The sequence below is a fragment of the Phocoena phocoena genome, chromosome 1, assembly GCF_963924675.1.
Source record: "Phocoena phocoena chromosome 1, mPhoPho1.1, whole genome shotgun sequence".
Classification (NCBI taxonomy): domain Eukaryota; kingdom Metazoa; phylum Chordata; class Mammalia; order Artiodactyla; family Phocoenidae; genus Phocoena; species Phocoena phocoena.
The window spans coordinates 13,018,831-13,046,709 of NC_089219.1; the positions used below are offsets into that span (position 1 = coordinate 13,018,831).

Below are 27,879 nucleotides of genomic sequence, written 5' to 3' on the forward strand. Positions count from 1 at the left end.
GCTCACAGGTGCCAGAGCGGTGGGGGGACTGGATTGCAATTTTAAATAAAATGGTCAGGGGAGGCCTCTTTGAGAAGCTGACACTGGAGCAAAAACAGGAAAGAGGTGAAGAAGTTGACTCTGTAGATATCTTGGTGAAGAGTGTTCTGGGCGGTGGAACGGCCAGTGCAAAGGCCCTGAGGCAGGGCACGCCTGGCATGTTCACAGAATAGCGGGGAGGCCTGAAGGGGTGGAGCTGAGTGAGCAAGAGGCAAAGTGGTAGGAGAGGCAGAGAGGTGACGGGGATGAGGTGTAGTGGGGAGATGGATCCTGTGAGCTTCTTGGCCATCGTAAAGCCATTTGTTTAGAATCTGAGAAACTGGGGAATCATTGCAGAGTCTTAAACAGAGGATGATTATGACCTGATTGATGTTATTAAAGAGAACCTCTGGCTGCCCACTGAGAATGGACGGCAGTGGGGCAAGGGTGGGAGCAGGGAGAGTGGGGATGAGGCTGGTGCTGTAACTGGAAAGATGATGGGGTTGCAGACAAGGGGAGCAGGGGAGGGGGTGAGAAACAGCCAGATTTGGGACATGTTTTGAGGACAGAGCCAATGGGATTTCCTGATGCTGTGAGGGAGAGACAAGCCTAGATGACTTCAGGTTTTGACCCTTGTGAGTGGCAGATGTCATCCCTTGAGATGAGAGGACTGAGGGAGGAACAGGGAACAAGGAGCTGGGAAGCGGGGATCAGCAGTTCTGCTTGGGGCAAATGTGAGATATTTAGTCAACATCCAAGTCAGACATTGTACAACGTGTACGGCGTTTGGGAGGGAAATACAGACCGAGATATAAACGTGGGCATGGTCAGCACGTGGATGGTATTTCATGAGACTGGGGGAGATCGTCAAAGGAGGGAGTGAATCAAGGACCAGGTCTGGGGCCCCCAGTGCACAGGAGGCTGAGAGGGAGCAATGGCCGAAGCAAAGTGCAGAAAGTGTGGAAGGGACATGGGGGTGACCAGCTGACTCGGATGCTGCTAATGGACAAGGAAGCCTGGGCACTGCCCTTAGGTTTAGCTGTGTGACCACGAAGACCTCGAGGGAGCAGTGTTGACGGCCCAGCCGGGGAGGAAGTCAGGTTGGCATGGGTTTTAGAGAGAAAGGGACGATTTGGAAATGATGGTTTTTAGACTTATGCTATCACAGACCTCCTTGAGACTAGTCATCTTCCCAGAAAAATGCACCCAAGCTCACTATTTGGAATCTGTTTTCAGGGAGTCTGTGGCCCCCATGAAGCCCCAGGGTACAGACCATCGACTCGTAGGAAGCCGAGTTATAGGTGCAGTAAGTAGACCGAATGATGGCTCCTCAAATGCGGCCTAATCCCCAGAAGCAGATGCTGTCTTACATGGCAACAGGGGCTTTGCAGATGTGATTAAGTTAGGGATTTTGAGATGGGGATTCTCAGGATCTGGGTGGGCTCTATGTAATCACAGTGCTCCTTGTGAGAGGGAGGAAGGTGGGTTGCGGTGGGAAAATGCATGTGATGACAGCAACAGAGGTTGGAGTGATGGGCATTGAAGAGATGCAAGAAGAGGTGACCAGCCAACGTGGCCACTAGAAGCTGAAAAAGGAAAGAAAATGGATTCTCTGCCAGAGCCTCCAAAAGGAACCAACATGCCACCCCTTGATTTTAGCCCAGTGAAACTGATTTCAGACTTCTGACCTCAGAACTGTAAGAGATAAATGTGTGTTGTTTGAAGCCACGAATTGGGTTACAGCAGCAGCTGGAAACTAATACGGGGATGAGAGGTGTGTCACCTGCCCGGTCTTCTCATGAAGATGGAGATGTAATAAAAAAAAAAAAAAAAAAGGCATCCCAGGGTCCTGAATCCCTTCCTTGAAGGAGAATCTTGACCTCTTTGCCAAGTCCCAGTCCGGAAGAGACTTCCTTGTTAATCCCCACCTTTGTTGGCTCCCCCACCCCCATCTCCCCATAACACTCCTTTAACCCTGCGTTGGCAGCAAGGAAAGCCAGGACACGCACCAGGACCTGCAGGATTTCCTCAATGCCCAGCAGGTGCAGGCCCCTGTGAAACTCTACTCCGACTGGCTGGCTGTGGGCCATGTGGATGAGTTCCTGAGCTTCGTTCCAGTGCACAAGAAGGTGCAGTCCGGGGGGCTCCCTGGAGGAAGCCACATGCCTTCTTCTTGGGTTTCCAAACACAGCTCTGCCTCTGCCTGGGGGTGACTGACCTTACCTTCCTGATTCTGTTTTTCCCTCACCCCCAGGAGGGGGCATGTAAAAGGCGGCCTGCCCAGGTCCAAACCCACACTCCCCGTACCCTCAGCAGAGCCTTCCTCCTTAGGAGACCCAGGGGCAAAGCTGACCTCTGACCCCAGGGTTTCTGCCTCCAGGGCTTCTGGCTGCTCCTGGCCAGCCCCAGGTCCTGCTACAAACTGTTCCAGGAGCGAATGAAGGAAGGCCATGGGGAGGCTCTGCTGTTCCAAGGGGTCAAGAGTAAGATGGCTGTGCCTGTTCTTTTACCTGGGAAACTTCCTCTGCCTTCACATGGTCTCCTATTGCCAGACAGAATCATTAAGGCAACAGACATCTGAGCAGCCACTGAGCACCAGGCTTTGTGCTAAGTACTGGGGATGCTGTATGAACAGGGCAGAATAGCTCCCTGCCCTCAGGATCCAGAGTCCAGGGCAAAGTGAGTCAAGGAAACAACTAAACACAGGGGCATTGAGGGGTGTCTGAGAGGAGCTCAAGGAAGGCTTCCTGGAGGAGGCGAAGATCAAGCATGAGCGTGAGAGATGAGCAGGAGTTGGCCAGGCAAATGGGGCAGTGGGATGGAAGGAAGAGAGATATTCCAGACAGAAGGAACAGCAAAGGCACAGAGGCAGGAGAACGCAAGATGTGTTTGAGGACCTGAAAAAAGTTCAGTCTGGGTGGAGCACAGAATGAAATTTTTTTTCAGTGAAATCCACAGACACTGGTCACAGTCAGAGGTTGAAGTCACCATGGCTGAGAGTTTTCACCTAATATCTGTATATGTCCTGTAGCATCAGGCAATGGTCAGACCTCTGTTTGCCCCTCCAGAAACGGGATCCCTTTGGAGATAAGAGAATTTAAGGGAGCGAAGGTAAAACTCTTAATGAGAACTTACCCTGATAGATTATTTTATTAAAGTCATCTGCCTCCCAGATGCTCATAATAAACCTATATTTTAGGAATCATTGCTGCCCCCATTTTATAGATGGGAAAACTGAGCCCCAACTGGACCTGCTGGGAAGAGCAAAATGGACCTCTGAATTCATCTGCTTTTTTTCTTTTCTTTTTCTCCATGACAGACACAACCCAGCAGAAAATAAAGGACATTCTGTCAAACGAGAAACTGAGAGAACATAATTCATATGTGGAGGTACTAGCCTGGCTGCCCAGGAGATGCCATATCCCGGGCAGACCCGACACTCCCACCCCCACCTCCAGCCCCCTTCCCTGTGGTTAGAGGCCCAAGGCAGAGCCTTCCACGGGCTCCGTGATGAACAGCCCTGGGATTTGGGTCAATGTGTGTGTGAGAGAGAGAAAGAGAGAGAGGAGACCTCGGTCACCACTACAGGAACACACACAAGGTGATGCACGGAAGAGGGAGAATTGGCAAAGCTGGAGCTGGAGAAAGATGGGGGAAACTCTCAGAAACAGAGGGACAGAGGCAGGAGAGAGGCCAAGCGTTGGAGTGACCGGAAAGGCAGGGACACAGAAGCAGAAAAGAGAGGCAGAGGGACTGAGCAGAGGGAGGGAAGGAGGGAGGAAAAGGAGGTGCCCATCACCGCCTTCCTGACCCTGTCCGTGGTCCTTCCCCTGGCCGGGCCTCGGCCCCACCTGCCGCTCCCCCACGGCAGCCCGCGCCCCGCCCCGTGCTAGCCCCGCCCCGCCCACCGCCGTCCCCCTCCTCCCGCCCCCCCAGAAATGCATCGACTGGAACAGGAGCTGGGCGTGATGGAAGGGGACATCGTGGACATCCCCCAGCTCTTCAAGCTCCAGAAAGGCTTCAAAGGGACCCTCAAGGTGGAAGCCTTTTTCCCAAACATGGTGAGGAAGTGACCTTCTGAGTAGCCTTAAGTCAGAGAGGCCAGCTGGGCACTGGGTCCAGGAGGCTTGGTTGTCTCCTCACCCGTTGGGGTTTGCACGGCCCTATCCGCCTTACAGAGGCTTTAGGCAACCACCTGGGGGTCAAAGACTATCATCGCCCCCACTTTACAGATGATGCCCAGGGAGACCAGGTCCCTGGCAAGAGGTGGGATTCAGAGCTGGGATTCAGAGCCTAGGGTCTGGCTGAACTACCCCCTGTGGACTTTCGGTGGCGGGTGAGGTAGGAATGGGGCAGGTTCTGGGGGACGGAGACAAGCAAGATGCTCTCAGGTCGAATTAAGTACCATGAAGGGAATAAAGGTGGGGCACCTTTTCAGACTGGTCCAGGAAGGCCTCTCTGAGGAGGTTAGGCTGGCGCTGCCTGGGCTAAGTGGGATTCACCTGTCTGAAGGGTGAACTTGAGGGAGATCCACTTTTGTCGAGAACTTTTAACTGACCCCAGCACCATCTTGAAGTCACCTGGTATATATTTCCCGTCCCTCTGCCCTCTTGCTGTGTCTCTTCCAAGAATACCCAAAGGCCGGGCAGAAACCTCACCCAATTCTATGGGGTCCTTCAGCCCCGTCTCTTGCTGCGGCTGTGGATCACAGTTCAGGGAAGAGCCTGTAGTCCCTGGCACAGTGCTCTTCAAACTGGGTTCTCCAGGGCCCTGGGTTTCCAAGGTAGGACCTCGAATGCAGTGGTTTAGATTTTTTCTGTTTCATGCACTGAAGTGCTGCAGAGGATTTTGTTCAGAATAAAGGTTCCTTGGCTAAAATGAGACAGGAGGGGGCACCCTCCTCTCAACCCCTGGAATAAAATTGGCCCCAAGCATTTCATTTTTTCTCCAGTTTAGCCCAGACAGGCAAGAAAGCTGATGCTGACAGATGGGGGATGAGGCATCTCAGATGAAGTAATCAGCTATGCTGAGGGCCGACTTCGTACCTCCACTGTGCGAGGCTCCAGAGGGAGCTGGAGCCTGAGCCATGACTCTCCCAGGAGCCCCGTGTTGGGCAGTGGGGGCGTGGGCCTGGGCGTGGAAAAGGCGGAGAAATGAGGAGTGCCAGGCACTTGGCATGGGCTGCATCTGAGCGGTGAGATGCCCCTTCAGTGACTCGTAAGCCCTGGAGACTGACTCCGTGCTTACTATGAGCTGGCACAGACTCTGCATACAGGTTCTTATCCAATTGTCACAGCAATGGAAATGTGTTTGGGTTCTTTGTGCTGATGGGGCTCAGAGAGGCGAAGTGACTTGCCTAAGGCCACATAGCTATATAATAGTAGTGCTGGGATTCAAATCCATGTTGGCCTGGAGCCCAAATCCTCATCCTTTCATCTCACCAGGCCACCTCCCAATATAATGGAGGAAACATAGTCACTTACATAAGGTATAACATGTGGAAGGTGCCCCAAAATAGGTAGTCACTTATTCACCAGATCATATCAACAGATATTTATTAAGTGCCTACTCTGTGCCAGGCACTGTGCTGGGAGCTATGGAAACACACAGGAAGATGACTAACTCACCGGCAGCTTCACGGAGGCGGTGGTACTTGAGCTGGGCCTTGAGTAATCGAGTTTGCCAGAGGGTGGCAGTGGGGAAGGAGAGAGCAGTGTTAAGAATGTGGACCCCGGAGTCCGACAGATTTGAGTATAAGTCCTAGACTCGCTGGGTGGCCTTAAGTAGCTCACGTTACCGGCCTGGGCCTCAGTTTGCTCATCTGTGAAGTGGGGCTGTTATTTCCAAAGGTCAGAAGAGGAAGGGGGCACTCAGATGGTGCCGCAGGCTGCACGCTGCCGCCCCTGACCTGGGCTCCCGCTTCTTTGCAGGTGAACGTGCTGCTGCTGGGGAAGCACCTGGGCATCCCCAAGCCCTTCGGGCCCATCATCAACAGCCGCTGTTGCCTGGGGGAGAAGGTGCGGTCCCTGCTGGAGCCGCTGGGCCTCCACTGCACCTTCATCGATGACTTCTACACCTACCACGTTCAGCAGGGGGACGTGCACTGCGGCACCGACGTGCGCCGGCAGCCCTTCTCCTTCAAGTGGTGGTGCGTGGTGTCCTGAGCCCATCCCCGCCCCCCGCCCCCGGAAGCTCCTGGCCAGAGGCTCTGGTCCCCTGCAGTGAGGCAGAGCAGGAGCTCTTGGGGACATTTTGGCTCCCGGGGAGGGGTGGAGGATCACCCTCTGGGCAGTGGCTTGATTCCTTCCCCTGCACCCCAGCCCCTGAAATCCTCACCGAGGACCCCAACATGGTCGTGGCATTGAAAACTCACTTCTGCTGTGAGAAGCTGCAATGACTTTTTTTTTTTTTTTTTTTTTTTTTTTGCGGTACGCGGGCCTCTCACTGCTGTGGCCTCTCCCGTTGCGGAGCACAGGCTCCGGACGCGCAGGCTCAGCGGCCACGGCTCACGGGCCCAGCTGCTCCGCGGCACGTGGGATCGTCCCAGACCGGGGCACGAACCCGTGTCCCCTGCGTCGGCAGGCGGACTCTCACCCACTGCGCCACCAGGGAAGCCCCTGCAGTGACGTTTTACAGTCACTTTGTATGTGAGGTCAAGCTGATGCTCCTGGCATTCATTCATTTATTCATTCACTCATTCACTCACTGTCATGGTCGAATTGAATATTACAAACTTGAAGGTTCGACCGGGATACATTGAAGGCCAACATTCCTGCGTATGTCTTTCTTTCCCGGGCATACGTTGGGTCTATAAAATTTTCTATGATCTGAGCCTAGTTGATTCTAATCTTCCCAAGGAGCCTCTGAGGGAGACTGAGGGGGGAGGGGGGGGCTGAGCCCCCCCAGGGATGCAGCACATCCCCAGAGCTGCACTGAAGTCAGTTTCCAAACAGCCAGCCAGGTGAACTGCCTGAGGTGTACAGAGGCTCATTTGATGATTTGCTTTAATGTGTGTGTATGTTAACTGCACTCCTCTGTATTTCATGATTAAAAAAATAAAGTTATAAAAAGTTGACTGGATCACAGGGACACTCGGCAGGAAAGAGCAGCAGAGATGAAGTCGTGTCAGCCTCAGGCTTCTCCGGATACCACAGAGCGATATTTATCAGGTTCAAGGGCAAAGGTGCAGCCTGATTTCTGGTCACATTGTCCTTTGGAAAAAAGGCAACAGACATGGAATGCAAGAACCCAAGGGGGACATGAGAACTGACTGTCGTTTCAAACACGCAAACGTTTCAGACATCAGCAAATTCTCATTGTCTCTCCCATTTGTCATTTCCGTTCCACCAGCTAGAAAGCCCTCTAAAGCAGAGTCCTGTCCCTCTTGTTTTCTGCTGTGCCACACTCTGTCTAGCTGGACGTGGCGCAGAATAGGAGCCATGGGTTTCGTGGAGTGAGGTTGTTAGTCCCCCCTGTGTCCTTTTCATATGTTTTCTTTTATGGCCCTGACATTAGGACTTAAGATTCCCCTGAAGAAAATAAAACTTGGTGACTCGAGGTCTTGATGATTGAGGCCAGATTTTGGCTCCATAGAGCCTGAGATGCTCAGAAAACACACAGAGATGCTGTTTTCAGGTGGGTCGTGGAGAACATGATGGTGGAAAAAGATGGTCATCCGGAGTGTCTGCCCTCACACAGACTAAGGAGAAAGGGATCCATAAACCCGGTCACCACGTGCTTCTTTCTCTGAAGAGAGTCAGCTCCCCCCACCCCCACCCCGCTTAGAATTTGCTGAGGCAGAAGATGCACGAGTGTTTCTTGTGGACAGAAGGGGGCCGTGCACAAGGGGAGCTGGTGTGAGGTTGTCCCCACACCTGACCAATAGGGCAGCCTGGAGCAGTGAATGAGCTCAGTAGACAAAAGCTGAAGCCCTTGCCAGATTCCTAGAGCTGCAAAAGGCTGGAGAGATGAGCTGACGGCTAAAGCGGCCCTTGCATCAGCTAAGTGCAAGTGAGCCTCCTCCAACCGCTCATGGGGGATGTGGGGCATCAGCAAAGGAGCCAGGGGAGCCCGAGTGAGAGAAAGCACCAGTTTAAGTCCTGCCAGCCCTGTAGAGCATCTTGTGGTGGCGCCCAGGAGTAAGAACTTTCCTGCTGCCTCCCTCCCTCCCTCACACCCATCTCCCCTCCCTTCTCCTGCAATCACGTTAGTTTTCTGCAGCTGCTCTAACAAATTACCACAAACTTGGTGGCTTAAAACAACAGAAATTTATCCTCTCACAGTTCTAGAGGCCAGAAGTCCAGAACCAGTTTCAATGGGCTGAAATCAAGATGTCCGCAAGGCCGGGTCCCTTCCAGAGCCCTAGGGGAGAATCCACCCTTTGCCTCTTCCAGCTTCTGGTGGCTGTCGGCATGCCTCGGCTGGTGGCTGCATCGCTCCAGTCTCTGCCTGTGTGGTCGTTGCCTTCTCCTTCTGTGTATGTCACTCCCTCTGCTTCTCTTATAAAGACACTTGTGATGGCATTTACGGCCCACCCAGATAATCCAGGATAATCTTAGTTCAAAAACTCTTAGTCACAACTGCCAGGACTCTTTCTATATGAGATAACACAGGTTCCAGGGATTAGGGCCTTGATATCTTTCGGGGGCTATTATTCAACCTACTATAGCTTAGGAACCACCACTTGCCAGCTGGACAGATAGAAGGGGAAGAAAGAAGCCAAGCATCCCCTTTCCAGAGTTCTAAGTTTTGCAGCTGCATTAAATCCTAACGGGAAAGACTTAACTTTTTAAAAATTGAGATATAATTGACATATACGTTGTGTAAGTTTGAGGTGTACAAACGTGTTGATTTGATACATTTATATATTGCAATACGATGACCACTGTAGTGTTAGCTGATACCTCTATCCCATCACATAATTATCACCTTTTGTGGGGGGATAGATTTAGTTTCATAAAAGCAAATTAAGGGGTTTTCTTTTGTGTGGGATTCAACTTTCAAACCTCTGAATTGAGATTGTTTGGTGACTGTTTTATGTCTGTTTCCCGGAAACAGATTCTGCCCACAGGAGGTTTCTGGGCCGGGGGCGGGGTGGGGGGAATGGTGGGAGGGTGCTCTTAGGAACCATAGGTGGGAGGGAGTCTGGGCGGCAGTGGGAGACGATGAACTGGGATGTAGTGACCACAAAGGTTCTGGGAAATCCCCTGGCATGCTCTGGGGCTGGGCCCTCGGAGTTGTCCTGAATTAAGACAAGCAGCCTGCCCTTTGTCTCCCCACATTGGATGTAGCTGCCCCCAAGGAGGGACTGTAACCTTGGGAATTGGCAGTAGACGATTCCAGGAAAGGGACTTGCTGTGAGCAGCCGGAAGCCAACACTCATAGCAGCTGGGAATTAATGCCTCCGCCCTGAAGAGGGGGTCAGGTGGCATACCATAATGTCCACCAGTGACCCAAAGTGACCATGGGAGTTGATTGTCTCAGGAAACGTCACTGAGGAGCTGAGGGAGGACTTCCTACACTGAATCGGCATGTGAGGAAACATGGGAATCCATGTAAAAGTTGCCTTATGGTTACAAACCCCTCGCTTCATTGGAGAGACGTGGGGAAGCCCACTGGGTTATCTTTTGCGGGGACTGGGGGTCATTTAGTCATTTGGACCACAAAAACTTATTGAGTACCTACTATGTCCACGACTCTTGTGGATGCTGGAGAGTCAGTGGTGAACAGGAATCCCCCTAGAGGGGGTGCAGGACCTGCTCTAGATCCCTCCAAGCCCCTCTCATGCCCTGAGGGTTCTCCATGCACCAGGCCGAGGGTGCCCCTCCCCGCTATACTCAGAGCCCCGCACAAAGCAGAGCTGCCCAAAGGTGGGAGGGACAGAACTCCCATGCTCTTCTGCTCCAGAACCCTGAGTCCAGCCCTCTCGACCCCTCCCAAGTCAGACCATCCCTCTCCTCCAGCCAGGCTCTGGCTGGCTTGTGTGGGAGCAGATGGGTGGATGGGTGCGGGTGAGCCATTTGGGGTGAGAGCATACACATGATGGGTTCCTCCTACCAGAGGGGCAGTTAGGGTCTTCCTGACCACCCCCTGCCTCCAAGAGCCCCCCCAAAAAGCCACTCCTGCAGTTATGCTGCATGCTTAAAGCCTCCAAGGAGGGCTAGTTTTCTTTTTAATCTCGAAGTCACCAAGCCTGACTCACCGGCAGCCTTCACACGGTACCCAACTTATGTCCCCCAGGCAGTTACGCACAGGTTACTCATCACGGCATCGTGTGCCAGGGCAAAAGACTGAACACAAACGCTTATATATGATTGTACAGCCTTCCTCAGAATACTACACAGCCATCAAAAAGGCTCAGGTTGCTTTTTACCTACTGATCCGAAGAACTCCTCTCTGAGTTATAAATACAATGAAGGGAACAAAGCGAGGCACGGGATACTATGCAGCATGTATATCACCATTTATATAAATGCAGGAAAGGGGAGGAGACAGGTTCATGTCGGCCTGGTGACGCATAACATTTATTTGGAAAGACTTGGAAGAACCTGATGCCTCTGGCTGCCTGCACGTAAGGGAACTGAGTGGGTGAGAGACAGGAGGAGGGAAACTGTTGCTAAGCCCCTTTTGAACTTGGACCCATGAATGTCATAGCTATTCACGAATAACTATAACCCACACTTAAAACATAAAATGAACAGTTTTAAAGCTAGCTGGTAAGCCTGGTGGGCTGGAACAGGTGTTCTCGTTTCTTTGCTCAGTGAACTCAGCAGAGATGGGGAGCAGCTGGTGACGCGCTCAGCGGGGCTCTTTCATCCATTCATTCCACCAATACCTGCCCGGCCCCTGCTGGGAGCTGGTGACACAGCTATGGTCAAGGATCCCCCTAATCACCTGGGGAGGGGGGGCAGCTTCCTGGACCACACCCCAGGAATGTGCAACTTTAAGAAGTCCCCAGGGCTTCCCTGGTGGCGCAGTGGTTGAGAGTCCACCTGCCGATGCAGGGGACACGGGTTTGTGCCCAGGTCCGGGAGGATCCCACATGCAGCGGAGCTGCTGGGCCCGTGAGCCATGGCCACTGAGCCTGCGCGTCTGGAGCCTGTGCTCACAGCGGGAGAGGCCACAACAGTGAGAGGCCCGCGTACCGCGAAAAAAAAAAAAAAAAAGAAGCCCCCATCCCCGGATCATTTTTGCAACCACCAGAGTGCTGAGGACCACTGGTCCAGCACTCATCAATTTCCAAGAAACACACACCTTAGAATCCAGGCCCCAGAGCCTAGAGGTGCTGCCACATGCCCCCCTCCTGACCACTGCCCCATGCACCCCCTACAGATATTTGCTCCTAAGAGCTTCCAGCTGAGTTAAGCCTCCAGCGCCATGGCCAGGTTGACCAGTCCCAGGCACCAGCTTCCCAGAGCCCCTCTTGCTCCCAGCTGGAGGCTGGAGACGTAGGCAGCCAGCCTCAGCCTCCGAGGGTCTGCAGGCACTAGGTGCTTCATAAGTTCATGCTGCACGGGCTCTGACCCCAGCTGCTCCTCGGCACCTCCCTTCTTCCCAGCAAACCTGCATGGAGAAAATCAGTTACACTTGGGTAGGTGCTTAACAAGGGGGCGGGCTGGAGAGGCCCTGAGCCCATAAGGGGGCTGGGCGATGGGGGAGCCCCAGGGTTATTTGAGGCCGGTGTGTGAGGGCTGCTGAGCAGGTCTGGGGGCGGTCAGCTCGGAGGGCCGTGCCATGTCCTTCCAGAGCACTGTCCATCTGTCCTTGGAGAGCCCTGCCCATGCCATTTGTGTGCAGGGCATGGAAATCTACTTGGATGTCAATGGGTGAGGAGCTGGGGGCGGGGCCGGGCTGGTGCCTCATTGCCCTCCTGAGGCTGCCCTTGGATTATGCGGGAGTTGGGGGTTACCTCCATTCTCCGTATATTACCCTGCTGTCCTGCCTCATCTCAGGGAGCCCAGTTTGGGTCTTTAAGGGCCCCCCAGTCCTCCTTCTGCCCCTCATGGGCTGTGGGGCCTTAGAAGCAAGAGCCTTGCCCCTTCTTGGTCCCCTTACGTGTGAAATGGGGGTGAGGTTGGCTCCCAGGGCAGCCGTGAAGATTGAGTGAGGGAGGCTCCCGTGAGCTGGAGCTTCGGTGGGGAGGTGACTCACGAGGGCATGTCTCCCCCAGGTCACGGCACAGACCTCCCAATGTTTTTCCCCTGTAGGGATCCCTCGTGGCTGAGACAAGTGGCTCTCCCCACCTTGGAAGTCAGGAGTTTATAAATAAGATGTATCAATAGCTTGGTAACTTCTAGAGTGTTGGTGGGAGGATGGGGTCTGGGCTGGAGCTTGTCGGAGGGGGGACATGGGGGTCCTTGGAGCAGGGCATGGTAAGAGTAAGGCTGAAGTTGTGTTAGGACCCCAAAACTGCCCTGACCATAAGTTAGGGTGTCTCAGCACCCGAGAGGCTGGGGGGGCACTCCCCTCCACAACAGCTGCACTCCAGGCCGAGAAGGTGAGGCTCTTGTGCCCCAACTCCTGTCTCCTTGCCGGGCTACCTAGGTGTGCCCCGCAGCAGTGCGAGTCCTTCACCGTCGATAGCTCTCCGGGAGTCGTGGTCCAAATCTACGGCACAGACCCAGTAAAGATCGGGGAGGAGGCTGCCATGAACTGGTGGCCCCTGTCACGTCCCACGAACGTGCTGGTGGGGATGACGTCCCCCAGCTCTGCCAACGACAAGGGCAAGGTAGGTCTTGGGCGGGGAAGATGAGGGGGACTCCCCCAGGAGATGGAGCTAACACGACCCCTGGGGTCTCCCTTCTAACAGCTGACGTTTCCTGAGCTCTGAGTCTATGAGAAATTCAGTGCCAAATGTTTTGCACATCTGACCTTACTCAGTGCTTTGCAGCAAACCTGTGAGGTGGGCACTCCGTGACCCCATTTTACAGACGGAGAAACTGAGGCACCGAGTGAGGGAAGTGCTCTGCCCAAGCCAGTAATCAGCTGAACAGGGAGTCAAGCTCAAGCATGTCTGTCTCCTCCATATGTGCTTCTGACCAGGACACCAGCTTCCAAATTAGCTGCTTTTGAAGTCTGGCTTAAAAGGTTTCAGCAGCACAACTCAAATGGGCTTTTTGGCTAAGACTGATCTCCCAGCCTCTTAATGAACCTCAAGAGCTACGCTGAGTTCAACGCTGAGCACTAGGTGTCGTGAGTTGAATTTCCAGAGGCTGGCATTACCTCCTTTTACACAACAAGGAAACAGAGCTAGAGAGACCCCTGTAAACCTAAATAGCATAACTACCGTGGGACAGGGCCAGGATCTAAGCCCAAGTCCGTGCCCTTTCCCCTGGGCAGGCTGTCACCCCAACGGAGCCCCTGTGAGGGAGAGGTGCCCTTCCACCTCGTAAAACAGGCTCATCAGAGTCTGAATGGTTAGTGGTGGTTCTGAGTGATTAGAAGCATTTGATGCCCAGGCCACACCCCCTGCCCATCAAATCAACCTCTGGGGCTTCACAGCTCCCAGGTGACTCCAATGTGAGGCTGAGGGTGAGAACAGCTGAGGAAGCACTTTCAGGACCAGGGGACTCGTGTTGGCAGAACTTTCTGGAGGGTAGTTAGCAGAGGACTAAGTGGGGCTGGCTGAGGGCAGTACACACCCCTCTCTACACTCTGTGCACAGGGCAGGCAACTCCCTAACAGGCAGGCGGTACACTTAGGTAAGACTGAGCATCTCACAGATAAGGGTGGAGGCTGCGATGTGGCCCAGCTGAGCCTAGAGGAGCTGAGACGTGTTCTCTGCCCAGGGCTCAGCCTCCAGCACCGTCGACAGTGAGATGCTTACTCCTGGCCCCAGCTAATGGCTAGTTCCGTGGTTCGTGGTGAAGGCCTGTGGTCAAGGCCAGTGGCTGAAAGGCAGGTCTTTGTCTAAAGACTCCTCTGGAAGCAGAGTTTGGTGTGGGGCACAGGAAAGACTATCCCGCCCCAGTGTCCTGCTTCCTTTTGGGCAGCTTAACCCATTGGAGGCCCCACATCCTCATGACCCATCTCATGGGGCAACAGGTGGGGTCCCAGGAGGGGCAGGTAGAGTGGGGAGGATGTATAGTGTGACTTAAAGCTTGACCTCTAGAGCTGGACAGCCAAGATTGTAAATGCTATGCCACCCCTTTTTCTGGCTGAATGATTTAGTCCCTCGATCTCTCTGCCCTTGGGGGTAGAGCCCACCTGGATGGGTTGTTGTGAGGCCTCGGTGTGGAAGGGCCTGGAGGGTCACAGCATGTTATACACGGGGGTTATTACAGTACGGTGACTCTGTACTGGCTCACAGCAAGGCACCGGAAGCTCAGAAACTGTAACTCAAGACCAAGGTCTAACGGCCAGACACAGGTACATGGCTCAGGGTCCTGCTCTGGCCCCCCTGCCCTCTAATGCTCCCATGGGTGCTGGGTGCTGTCTCCACAGGTTTCGGTCTCCTACTACCAGCACAATGAGGATGTCCCCATGGCCACAGCTGTGCTCTACCTCACGAGCATTGGTGAGTGTGCTCCCAGCCCTGGAGAGGAGGGGTGGGCTTTGCAGAGGCGAGAGGGGCTGAAGGGGGCTCTGCCTGTAACGAGATGCCTCCCGTGGGTCACAGATGGATTCACACAGTACCCGTTCCCATGGTCCCTCAAAGCTCACTGCTGACCTCATTCTCTGACCAGAACAGAGGCCATCGGGACCCCATGTGTTCACGTCATCCACCTACCTGTGTCAGGGTCCTACATTCCGCTTCCTCTGTTGCAATGGATGACGTGTCTGGTCCCAAGTTAATCTTAACCATACCAGACTCTTTCCCCTCTCATTCAATAACATTCCTTCAGCAGTTCTCACTGATGTAGGAAGCCACTACCCCTCCTGCCTCCTCTTTAGAGTGTTCCAGAACAAACTATCTATTCCCTTAATAGGAACAAGTTATTATTCCTATTCTCTTAAGGAACCAGCTAGAGTGTCTGTTCTTAGACCTGATTCTATGTAGTCTTCAAACTCCACTCCCCCACCTCTCTGCATCCTCAGTTTTTCCTCACTTTCCCTTGAACCTGCTCAGACCAGACCCCTACCACCAATGCTGTCCTCGTCGAGCCCCTGAACACCTTCCACTGCACTCAGTTCAGTGGTCTATTCTCTTCCTCTTCCTCGACCTGTCCTCGGTGTTCACAACACTGGTGGTCCTTTCTTGAGCCACTTAGGGACCCTGCACTCAGCTTTGTCCCTCTGCAGCTGGCCTTTCCTTCTCAGATCCCTGCGCTGGATGCTTTGGCCACACGCTCCGACCCCGCCTGTCAGCGCAGTGCTGCAGGGCTCAGGCAGCCGGTCACGTGGCTCTACACACAGCCCACAGGTGACTCACAAAACTCTCTAGCCCAGCATCGCCCATAAACTTGGGGGTCTACTCACCACCCTAGCTTCCTGAGTGTCTGACCAATGTCTCAAACCTTTTTTTTTTTTATAATAACAGGTAACATTTGTTGAATACGTAGAGTGATAGGCAGTTTTCCTATATGTTAAACCAGATCAAATTGCCCTAGGAGAGTGTTTCAGAGAAAGCGACATGCAGTTTTCAGATCGACATTTCTCCTTGTAATTTTATTTATCTATTTTTTTGGCCCTACCCCGCTGGCATGTGGGATCTTAGTTCCCCGACCAGGGATCAAACCGGTGCCCCTGCATGGGAAGCGTGGAGTCTGAACCAAACTTAATACACCCCAAATTGACCTGATTCCCTCTTTCCTAGTAGTCTCCCACATCGTGCTAGAAGCTCCATCCTTCCAGCTGGTCAGGCCCAAGCCCTTGGTGTCGCCCTTACTTTTCTCTTAGCCCGTGTTGATCATGAATCTTGTCGGTGTTGCCTTAAGTCTAGCTCGAATCCAGCCACCAGCCACTACCAAAGCTCTCAGCCTGGTCCGAGGCATGGTCATCTCTGCCTGGGTCACCGACAGGTCCCTAGTGCGGTTCCCTCCTCCATTCTTGATCCTCTACAGGTCCAGTCTCAATTCGGCCCCCAGAGAGGCCTCTAAAAGGCTATCAGATAACGTCTCTCCCTATCAAAGCCTCCTACCGCTTGCCCACCCTCAGATTAAAGCTGACATCACCGTTACCTACACAACCTACCTCAGCTGGCCCCTACGCTACCTCTAACCCACGGCCTCTTTCTCTTTTGTTCATCTTGTTCTAGGCACACTGGCCTCTCTGACCCTTGAACTTCCCACCATGCACTTCCTATTCTAATTGCTTTTACCCCAGATACTAATATGGGTCACTCTCCTGCCTCCTGCAGGTCTCTGTTCACACTTAGAACTTTTCTGATCCAAAACTGAGACACCCCCTCCACCCCCTTGTTCCCTGTGGCATTTTACCATTGGACATAATGTGTATTTTACTTATTTCTTCACCCCTTGCCACTGGCACATGTGTGTGTGAGTACGCACACATACATCCTAAGATCAAAGAAGATAGGGCCTGTCCTGTGCGCTGCTGTATCCCTAGGACCTAGAACAGTACCTGCTTGGTGACGGGCATCCTTGAGCATCCGTGCCAGGTACTGAGTGGACAGCAGTAAACGAGGTCTGTTCCCTTGGCCCTGACATTCCAGTTGAGAAATAGCACGCTGAATGTCAAGAGTTATGAACAAAAATACGAGCAGGGTGAAGCCACGCAGTGGTCAGCAGGGTGGGGAGTGGTGGAAGGTGGGATGTAAAGACCCAGAAGGAGCCTCTGTGGTGAGACTTGGGCAGAAGCCTAGATCCTCAAGCTCTAAAGGGGCTTGGAATCGCCGTGTATTGAGCCCTGGCTGTGTCCTAGGGGGCCAAGAGCTTTCCCAGAGGCTGGGGAGGAGGGCCTTCCAAGGAGGAATCACCTGGGAAGAAGCCAAGAGGCACAAGTGGCGTCATGACCACAGTGGACTTGTTTTGTGGCCTCCCAGGAGGTTGGGGGAGATACGTGAATACCTGGGCCTCTCCAGGCTTGCTCACGAGACACTGCCTCTGAGGAATTTCTTCCAAGCCGGCAGCATGCCCCAAAGGCCGGAGGACCCTGATACCAGCCTTAGGCAGCCCTGGGGACTTACCTACAGCTCCAAGGCTGCATCCAGCTGGTCTAGATGGTTGAGACCTCTCCCTCCTGTTGCAGAGCTCTCCCTGGACGTGGATGTCTACCGCAGTGGGCACTTCGAGACAAATGACAAACAGGCTAAGGTGAGGCTGCCAGGGATAGGAAGCGGGCCAGGGGCCCAGGAGCCAGGTCTGGCCCACAGACTCAACTTGGCCTTCATAGTGTCAAGTGGCTACGATACAAATCAGCACTGATGACGTCAATTTCTAGCTCTTTCAAAATATTAGAATGTCTGGTGGCACTAGTCTCCCATCTTAGCCTGGTCGTGTAACCAACAAGGCCGGAGGGTCAGCTGCCCCCTTCAGATGGGACATGTCTCCTCCAGTTTGCCCCAGACCCCCCCTCCCCTGACACTGAGCAAAGGTAGGAAACTGGTAACCCACATTTAGATCTCCGCCTTCCTCTCAGCCCGCTTAGCTGATGTTACTGTCCTGTCCCTGTAGGTACTTGAGTGGGCAAACTCTGATCTAGAGGTCCCTGTCGCCCTGGAGAAAGGCTTGACTCTGCCCTTGATGTGGAGTGGCATCTGCAAAGCCAAGGACTTAACCTGGCTTCTGCCTGAACCAACATCCCTGTCTTCTTTACAGAAAAACTGGGTCTGGGGCCCCAAGGGCTGGGGTGCCATCCTTCTTGTGAACTGCAGCCCTGCTGACGCACACCAGCTCGTGGACAGGAAGAGCAAGGTGTTCTCTACAGAGGGTGAGAACTGGCCGCTGACCAAGGACCATCACCCACTTTCCTCCCTGGGCTCTGCCTCCCCTGGGGCTTCACTTCTCCACCCCTCAGCAAACCCAGATTCCAGGCTGATGTCCCTGCTCTGGGCCCATCAAGTCTCTTTTCAATGGCTTAATGGCTTGAAGCGTGTAACTGGGCAGAAAGGGGCCCCTTGGCAAGAACACAGGCTCTGATGTCAGGTTACTTCCCGGCCATGAACTTGAGTATGTTAACTTCCCTGGTCTTGTTTTGCCATCTGTAAAATGGGGATGATAAAACGGACATCACAGGTGGTTGAGAAGACTAAATGAAGACACACAAGGGGTAGGCGAGACCCTTCCTAAAAACCCTCTTGTAGCCTAGGGCAGGACCCTGAGTGTCCTAGCCAAAGCCCTCTTGGATCTGGTCCTGACATGTGGTCTGGACGTAGATTCCAGGTCCCAGCAGTAGAATGGGATTTCCTGGTTCACACCAAGGCTGGAGGGGAACGCACGCTGAACTGACCGTGCCAGGCCCTGTTCCAGGTGTTTGTGGGGACCATCTACCCCTTACAACTGATGGGGTAGATGCCACCCTCACTCAGAGTGGGCCCCAGCCGTGGCAAGTTGCCTGTAGCCATATGTGCAGCAAGTAGCAGAGACAATGATGCAGGCCTAGGCCAGAGCGGGAGGCACAGTGTCCTCGGTGCTCCAGGATACAAGCCCCTCTACCCCGACCCTACTGCTCCCTCCATCCCTGGAGTGCTGGCCTCCAGAAGCCCCTGAATCTTTGCCTTGTCTTTTTCTCAGAAACAAAGAGTCTGTCCCAGATGATACTGAGAGTTCAGGGACCCAGCTGCATTTTAAAGAAATGCCGGGTGGTTCTCCACACCTCCAAGGAAGAGTCGGAGAAGGCAAGAGTCTACCGGCCACAAAGTGAGTGTTTCTCCACATGCCAGGGCCAGTTGTGGCCACACCTGCTCCCGGCAGGGTCCCCGTCAGAAGCCAGCTGGGGACCGAGAGCAACAGGTCAGGGTCTATTACAGCCGGACTTGTGTCCCTGGGATCCTCTGGCTGCCACCTTCACCATGGAGTAAGTCTACACACGTGGGTGAGACATTGTACCTCCACGCCACTTTCCCCAGTGGGGGCGATGATCGTGCCTCTCCTACAGGAGTTTCATAGCTGGATGAAGAGAGGTGGGCACTAGATGAAATGGTGGCTATAGCCTTGTATAGAGTAGCGTCTTCTCCCGAGTATTCCTGCCACGCGAATCCATCTGTTTCTTAACCGAGACTTGGCTGTATTAGGTTTTGAGAATTCGGAGGCTGGGAAGCCAGAGTGGCAGCTATGCTAGCACATCCAGCCCAGGTACCACACAGCCCGGGTACCGTGTGGCAGGCAGGTGGCATGTCCCTATTCTACAGATGAAAGCGGGGAGGGCTGCTGGCTTAGACAGTGGATGTGCCCGACTCCAGCAAAATACCCTTCAACAGACAAGTCTTTGGATTTCCCTAAACGAGTTCAGTATTCAGTGCCTCTCAAGATTTAACTCTTCACTACTTTCTTTAAAAGCCAAGTCTAGCCCCAGCTGGGCAACTGGGGAGCGTGTGGTTTGCGGTGGGCCATCTCTGTGTCCAGCGTGGGGGAGCGTGCCACAGCTCCCTCCTTGCCCATGCTCGGGGGCCTCAGCTCCGAGGCGGCTGTTCCATCTCTTCTGCAGACCTAGGTCACAGCTGGATTGGAAGTGACCTGGGACTAGCAGAAAAGGCAGCCCAGGTTGTATGTGGTCCTTTGACATGTGGGCTAGAAATGAGCCTTAGAAACTGTGGCTCTAGGCCTGGTTCAGGCCATGAGGGCTGTTCTGGTCCTATGAAACCCAACTATGTTCGGGCAACTCTGAGGTGGGCTGGGCTGGATGGGCCTTGGAGCCTGCTCAGGAGGCCAGGGATGTGTGTACCCGCCCAAGATGCCATACTTCAAGCTACCTACCTGCCTTTTAAAGTATTCAAAAATTTAGGGTAGGGCAACACAGTACACTGTGTTAACATATCCTCCAGGTGAAGCTGAGTTGAGCTGAAGTTGGAGAGCCATAGTCTAAAAGATAGAGCAAAGGAATTTAAGAAATTTCCGGAGAAATTGAAAGAGCGTAAGGTTCGAGGAAAAAAAGGAAAACACTTGCATGAAAGCAGTGATCAACTATGACCAGTGCTGTTGAGTGACTAAGATGCCCAGATCAGTGGGAAAGTTGGTTTTCAAAGCTGGTCATTAGTGACCTTGATAAGAACAGTGGGGATAAAAAGAACAGTGGGGATAAACAAGAGTAGAGAGTTCCCTGGAGGTCCAGTGGCTAGGACTCAGCACTTTTCGCTGCGGTGGCCCAGCTTCAATCCCTGAGGGAACTAAGATCCCGCAAGTTGGGCAGTGCAGACAAAAAAAAGAGTAAAATGGGCAGACACAGTGAACATAGACCGTGGAAGGAGTCTGCCATAAAGGGAAGTATGTGTCGGTAATAACGGGGTGGGGCATGGGGTGGGGGTGGGGAACAGTATCTGAAGATGGTAGAACACAGCATATCCATGTGCAGATGGGACCCATCCAACAGAGGTGGTGAAATAGATTCGGGAGAAAATTATAGGAATGGATACACAGTGCTCAGAATATGGGAAGAGGGAGAGTTAATGGCCACAAAATAGTGTTTCCAAGTACAGCGGAGGCCCCCTCTGAGGTTTGATCATACCCTAAAAGATCTTTCTTTTAGGAAAGATCTAAAAAGATCTAGAAAGTGTGGCTTTCTCCAGCTGCTTGAATGCCAGGGTTGAGGTCTTGGTGTGGGAGCTGACGGCGTGTACAGGGTAGTGGGTCAGGTAATGGGTCTTGGAACGTGAGGAGGGTGCAAAGGGGAGTGGGGGTGGAGGGTGGGAATCGGCCGTGTAGAAAGGTTTGGGGCTGGGATGAGATTGTAGATGAGCTGGAAAGACTGAAAGAAGAGACGCCAGATCTGTCTTGGAGGTGGTATCCGAGCCATGAGCCTTGACATTGGCGTCTAAGATGATGCAGAACTCAAGTTCATTGAAATAAGGTCGCAGAAGCAGACTGGATGGTCTGGTCTATGGTGTAAATGGTACCCAGCACCCTAGTGGTGGAGACAAGCCAGTTCTAGAACAATCCACGGAGGATGGTAAGGGTGGTAGTCAGGTACAGCGAGGAAGCGGGCAGGTGGCATTATCTGATAGCGTGTCCCTCAAAGGGACAGGATTCTTGAGGAATGAAGAGATGGTCTAGAAGTGCCATCGAAGATCAAAGGGCACCTGCCCTACCTCTTAGCCCGGGGTACATAGAAGGTAGAAAAAAGGAGCACAGTTCAAGGGAGTGTTTCCTCTGTGCCCCGGGGCTCCTGCTCTAGAAGGATAAGGATATTACCTGCCCTCAAAGCCTAGGGCAGATGGACAGACAGCCAAGTTCCAAGCAGGGGCTTGGGGAGTGGAGGTGGTGAGAGCTCAGGTTAAGCCAAGCTGAGCGAAGGCAGAAAGGGCCTTCTGGGTAAAGGTAACTGTGTTGTGGCTGGTCCTCCTGGCCTCCTTTTCTGTATAGTGGGGGTGATCGTTACAGCACCTGCCCCAAAGCATGGTGAGGCCGCAAATGAGTCCGAGCCCCGACCCCAGGTGCCGGCATGTAGTAAGTCCACAAGAAACGTTAACTGTGCCTAAGTGCAAGCGACTAGATACGAGAGAAGGCCCCCAGCAGCTGGAGGGAGACCAGGTGGTGGGCAGTCACTGTCCAGCCCCACAGCACGCCAAGCACGCCTGTTGCGAACCCTGGGCGGGGGCCCTGCAGGAACGCAAGGGGTGGTCATCTGGTCTCGCCCCCTCAAGGTCTGGCTCAGGGCAAGCGAGGAAGCCTCCAGGCAGACTAGAAGCAGGAGGCCGCATAGGTACATCCCCAGCGCTGGGGCTGTCCAGCTGGCCCTGCCGCACGCTAAGGCCAAGCCTGCAGCCAGCACCCCTAGCCCTTGCGACGAGGTTCTTCTGCAGAACCGCCTGGAGCCAGTCTGCGAGGCGAGCCACAGCCCCCCTCGGGTGATCACTGTGTTGCAACCCAGAGCAAGGGGCCGGTGAAGCAGGCCATGGCCGCAGCTTGTGTCGGACTTCTTGGGTGAGGCTTCCAAGCCTATCTCTGTACAGCTTCTCGTCTTGAAGGCTTATGATATTCTCCCCAAGTTTGGCCAAAGCGTAGAACCACCATGAGCCTTCACCTCTTGAAGGCAGGTGTTTTTATCTGAGTCCCGGCTCCCAACAGGTCTTTGAAGAGTGAGTAACTGGCCCCCGTTTGTGAACAAACACCTGCTGTCCACTAAGCCCTAAATACCAGGAACCTAGGGGCTGAAAAGCCGTCTTGGCCCCCGCTCTCCTGGGACTCCCGGCCCGACTTCTGACCTGAGGAACGTGCCATTGGGTGTGGTGATGGGCACCAGCCTCCTTCAGCAGCCGGTCTATCCTTCTCTCCTTCCTAGAAGACGGCTCTAGCACCTTCGAGTTGGTGCTGGGGCCTGACCAGCACACCTACAACTTGGCCCCCGTCGAGAATGACTTGGAGGAAACCTTCTACGTTGAAGCCTTAGAGTTCCCATCCGCCAGCTTCTCGGGCTTGATTTCCTACTCGGCCTCCCTGGTGGAAGAGTCTCAAGACTTGGTACATCCCCGGGTAGAAGAGCGGCCCTCAGAGCAGGGACTGTGGGGGAAGGGAGACCTGTCACATCTGGGCAGAAAATGGGAGCACAGTGGGTGGAGCTAGGGTGTCACGTCACCTTCGGGTAAGAGCCCTGTAGAGGACAGGTAAGGGCGTGGAGGTGGGCTGGGCTGAGCAGCTGGAGGCCCGGTGTGGGGGAGGGGGAGAAGGTGGATGGGGAACCAGGTCACCAGCAGCACCTCGTCTTACATCGCAGTCGATTCCAGAGACCGTGGTGTACAAAGACACCGTGGTGTTCCGGGTAGCTCCTTGCGTCTTTGTCTCCAGCACCCAGATGCCTCTAGAGGTGTACCTGTGCAGGTAAGAAACCCTCAGGCTGCCTGGGCCAGGTCGTTTCTATAACTGGCTGGCTCTCCTGTCTGTCGGCGGGGTGGGTAAAGATGATTAGACTTCTCACCAGGAATGTGAAATCCTTCCACCTGAGGCAGCCACCCAATGCTTGTTTGGATACTTACAAGGCTAGGGCTGGAGCCGTGACCACGGCAGTCCCCCTCTGGTCTTAAGGGGAGACAGACAAACAGCATGGTTTCGGGTAGGATCCAGGGCTATAAAGCCAGGTAAAAGGATGTAGGGGTAGGGATGAGATTGTTATAGGGACAGCAGGGAAGCCTGCAGAACCAGGAGAGAGCAGGCAGGAGGAGGGGGAGGGGCGACAGGGCAAGGTGAGCAGGGCCTCGGCGTATTAGGGCGTAGCCTCCGGGACTGTAACGGACCCCCAGACAGTGGTTTAAAGTCAACTTTCTCCCACCTAGATGCCCACGGTGGCAGTCAGGGGCCCTGGTTCCTTTCAGGCTGTGATAATGCTTTCCCCTGGGGCCACAGCTTCATCTTTATGATGGAGGCTGAGCACAGGCACTTCTGAGGCCTGGCCCCTAGGAAAGGGGAAGAGCCAAAGTCCAGGCAAAGCCACCCCCATTTGTCGCTGCTGGAGTCTGGAAGGCTCCTGAATTGCTCTGCTCACGTGCCAATGGCCTGAAGAGGCGCAGGCCACACCTAACTGGCAGGGAGGCCAGGAACGACCTCTAGCTATGCGGCTGGAGGAGGGGAGAAAAGACTGTGGCAGGTAAAACCCGTGGGAAACCATCCAGGGTCCTGCACAACCACTCCAGCCACGTGGAAAACCAGAGGTACAAATAAAAGGAATCAGTTCAGCCATTGCGGTCACGTGGGCCAGACGTAGCCATGGCTCGGGCCGGGGCGGTGGGAGCGCAGTGGTTAGATTCAGGATTGCTTGGAAGGTAGGCTCCCCCGCCCCCAAGTTAGCTGAGGGATGGGATGCAAAGAAACAGGAGTGTCCCCTGGGTTTGGGGTATGCAACGAGATGAATGGCGGTGACCCTGCCTTGGCGGGGGGAGGTCAATTGGTGCTTTGGCTCTAGAGACATAAAGCTAGAGACACCCATTAAGTTTCTAAGTGTCTGGAGCTCAAGGGAAAGTCTGGCAGCTGGAGATGGGGGGGCCCTGGCACGTTGTGGGTATTCAGAGCCACAGGCCTAGCTGAGCTCAGAGGAGGAGGGAATATATTGGGAAGATGCTGAGAAGATGCTGAGAAGTGAGCTCTAGAGCCGTCGAACCCTCGGCTCCAGACAAGAACCTAGCAAAGGAGCCTGAGAAGGAAGAAGTTCAGATGAAAACCAGGAGAGCGGAGACCCAGAGGTGAGGGGAGGGTGATACCTGGTAAGAGGCCAACCATGGGAAATTCCGAGGAGAATAAAGTGCCCACTGGGTTTGGCAAGATGGAGGCCACTGTGCAGAGCGTGATCCTGAGTGGTGGGTTTGAAAGTGCGGTGGGGTCACAATTGCGTCGAAGGAATGAATGGGAGGGGAGTACTCTGCAAAACGCCAGAGAAGTGGTCTGAAGGGGATTTGGGAAAGGGAAGGCTGTTTTTTAAGGGAAGCAAAGAATAATGCTAATGGATTTGATCCAGCAGAGAAGGGGGAAACTTGGTGGGGAAAAAGCAAACAGGTCACATTGGCCTTAATAGGTAGGACAGCTCACCCACTTTCCAGGAGCAAATTGACTAGAGGAACTGTTAGTGGTAGGATGCTGTCTGGTGCTAAGGACCTGTTGAAGTTGCCAACTTAGAGGACCGTCACTGTGGTTTTTCTCCAACTATTTTTGGTAATGAGCTCTAGGGAAGAAGAAATGTAGAACAGAATCTAAGCAGGGTTGTAGTTTTTCCAGGCAGATAAGGCCAAGGGGAAGGATAAGGGTATAATTATGATGTGTCACAGACTCAAAGTTAGATAAGGAGGAAAGAAAAGACACGGGGTGATGGGAATAAAAGCAGTTGAGGGCCAGGCATCACAGTGATATCAAGCTGCTGGCCCAGGGACCAAAGTGAGCAGGGAAGATGGAGGTGATGGAACTGGACAGTTGATCTTAGAGGTGGTGTGACCATCAGGATGGGAGGGTAGAAATAATAAGACCTTGTCAAGTCAAGGATCTGAAGAGGTCACGGTGGCCTGGCTGTAGCACCTCATGGCAAGGAGTACGTCCATCCCTCCTCCAGACTCAGTGGAGGGAAAGAAGAGAAATAGCTCTTCCACGGGAGGGCTGCTAGGGAGTTGGGTCCACAGAGGAATGCCAGGCTTCAGAATGAGAAGGTAAAAGGGAAGAGCTTGAGGGATTTTGCTGACAACTGATATCCAGGTATAAGATCTTTCTTGTCTTTTGTATCTGAAGACAGAAGTTCACTCACAGGAGGCATCTATTGAGACTCTGATCTTCTAAGACTCTCCCATAAGGGTGGTATTCAGGCACGGCTTGATCCAGCTTTGCCACAGATGGTGTACCAGACTGGGGCTACACTTCCTCCCCCAGCACACATCTCAGACTGTTTCAGACCTTATCAGGCTGGCCAGTTCCCTGCAGTCTTGTCTGTGTAGAATCGAAAAATAGGTTCTTTGGAACGGTAGAATGGAATAGCACTTCAAGTTTTGGACCCGGATTAGAATCCAAATTCTTTACACTTCCCAATGGTGACCTTGCTGGCATTCAACTCATGAGGACCTGTTGGTAAAATGGGTGGTCTCAACATCAGCCCCAAACATCACTGTTTCTCTCCAACAAGGAATGGATGTACACTGTGGACCTGTAAGCCTGGTGCTATACATGATGGCACTAAGACCTCAGGGCTCAAGACCCACCCCTGCCAGCCATATGAATATGACAACCTTGCTGGCCATCTCAAGGGGGCACTAGGCTTCTTGGCTTCTCGGGAGAAAAGTACAGCCCTCTTGCGGTGAGAGGAGTCAGCCCTCTGGGTAGATCAAGGCAGGAGAGCCTGGGGCATTTCCTAGATCACTGGGGCAGGGAGTGGAATGTGACTGCAGAGTAGGGACAAGCAGGGTCTTAGGACATGAGAGTGGAGACTGACACTAGTAATTTAAAAAAAATTTTTATTGGAGTATAGTTGATCTACAATTTTGTTAGTTTTAGGTGTACAGCAAAGTGATTCGGTTATACATATATCCATTCTTTTCTAGATTCTTTTCCCGTATAGGTTATTACAGAATGTTGAGTAGAGTTCTCTGTGCTCTACAGTAGGTCTTCATTAGTTATCTACTTTACTTATAGTAACAGGTATATGTCAATCCCAATTTACCCCTCCTCCCCTTTCCCCCCGGTAACCATAAGTTTGTTTTCTGCAACCGTCGACTCTACTTCTGTTTTGTAAATAAGCTCACCTGTACCCTTTTCTTTTGAGTCCACATATAAGCGATATCACAGGCTATTTGTCTTTCTGTGTCTGACTTACTTCACTCAGTACGACAATCTCTAGATCCATCCATGTTGCTGCAGATGGCATTATTTCATTCTTTTTATGGCTGAGTAATATTCCATTGCATATATGTAACCACATCTTCTTTATCCATTCCTCTGTTGATGGGACAACAGAGGTGGTTTCTTCCATGTCCTGGCTATTGTAAATAGTGCTGCAATGAACGTTGGGGTGTATGTATCTTTTTGAGTTATGATCATAATTATGACCCATAATCATGGGTCATATGGTAGTTCCATTTTTAGTTTTTTAAGGAGACACTAGCAATTCTTGACCTGACTTTGCCATGAGCTAAACCAAGTGATTCCGGGCAAGGCACACCCTGAGTTTACCAGCTGCTGCTCCATGAAGTGGGGGGACAGCAGCTCTGCTTACCTCATGGGCAGGGGCATCATTTCTCCTGACCAGAAGGAGGTTCCCCCTTCCCCTGGGACAGAGAGGTCATGACCAGTTGGGGAGCCTTGGAGGCCTTTCTACAGCCAGCTTATTTCCCGTGGCAGAGAGCTGCAGGTCCAGGGCTTCGTGAACACAGTGATGGAGCTAAGCGAGAGAAGTAACATCCAGGTGGCATCTGTCTACGAGGACCCCAACCGCCTGGGCAGGTGGCTCCAGGTAATCCCCTACCTGTGGGGGAGGGGTGGGGGAGACACCATGTGTGGCACATACAACAAACTTCACCAGCTTCTGTTCAGCCTTCCAGCAGAGCTAAGACTAACCAGGGGCGGCTTTGTTCTTAGGAGGTCAGTGGTGGCTGAGATGAAATGACTTGCCCAAGTCCTAGCCACTAAGGGGTAACGCTTAGAGTCCAACCTCCTCCCATTCCAAAATGTACACGTTCGAGACCACAGAACACCTAACCCTAAGGCCCAGGTGTCTGAGGGGCTGATGCCTCCAGCTACAGGCTGGCAGGCCCGGGGCACTGCCCCAGGGTCCAGCTTGACCCTGGCTGAGCAGGAAGTGTCGAGCCCAGTCTTTTGAGGTCTGGTCTGTAGTCACAAATGACGAGGACCTAAGTAGTAGTGATGAAGGAGAAAGGGGCCGACTTCTGCCCTTGATCTTGCCGTGATAGAACTCTAAGTACCATGAAAGCAAGAAAATGATATGATCTAGTGAGTTACTAGATTTAGCTCGGCGCTTTGCGTGGTCAGGAACGTCTTCAAATGCGGGAAGCAAGGAGCTGGCCGTGCAAAGGTTGGGGCTGGGGATGGATTAGAAGTAGGAGCCCTTCAGGCACAGAAACGGCCGACTGAAGATCCACCATGTGAGGAACAGAAAAGCTGGTGTGGCCAGATCAGAGTGAACTACCGTCAGAGGCAGGTAAGAGCTAAATTATCTATCGGGGACCTTTTACACAAAGGTAAGGAAGAGAAGAAACCAATCCCAAGCAAGACGAGGGGAATTCCCTGGCAGTCCAGTGGTTAAGACTCTGTGCTCTCACCACCAAGGGCCCGGGTTCGATCCCTGATTGGGGAACTAAAAGCCCGCGAGCCGGGCCAGTGCAGCAAA

General features: G+C 53.2%; 2 protein-coding genes across 2 annotated transcripts in view; both read left to right on the forward strand.

The window, feature by feature from the left end:
• The window catches only part of LOC136118335 (protein-arginine deiminase type-4-like), a 58,499-nt gene that overhangs the window by 24,123 nt on the left and 6,497 nt on the right, over positions 1-27,879 (forward strand).
• On the forward strand, positions 953-6,182 carry LOC136129615 (protein-arginine deiminase type-4-like). Its single transcript, XM_065885957.1, is given in 7 exon segments — positions 953-975; positions 2,006-2,135; positions 2,384-2,501; positions 3,338-3,408; positions 3,955-3,970; positions 3,973-4,079; positions 5,949-6,182. Coding segments are annotated over 7 exon segments (699 nt in total).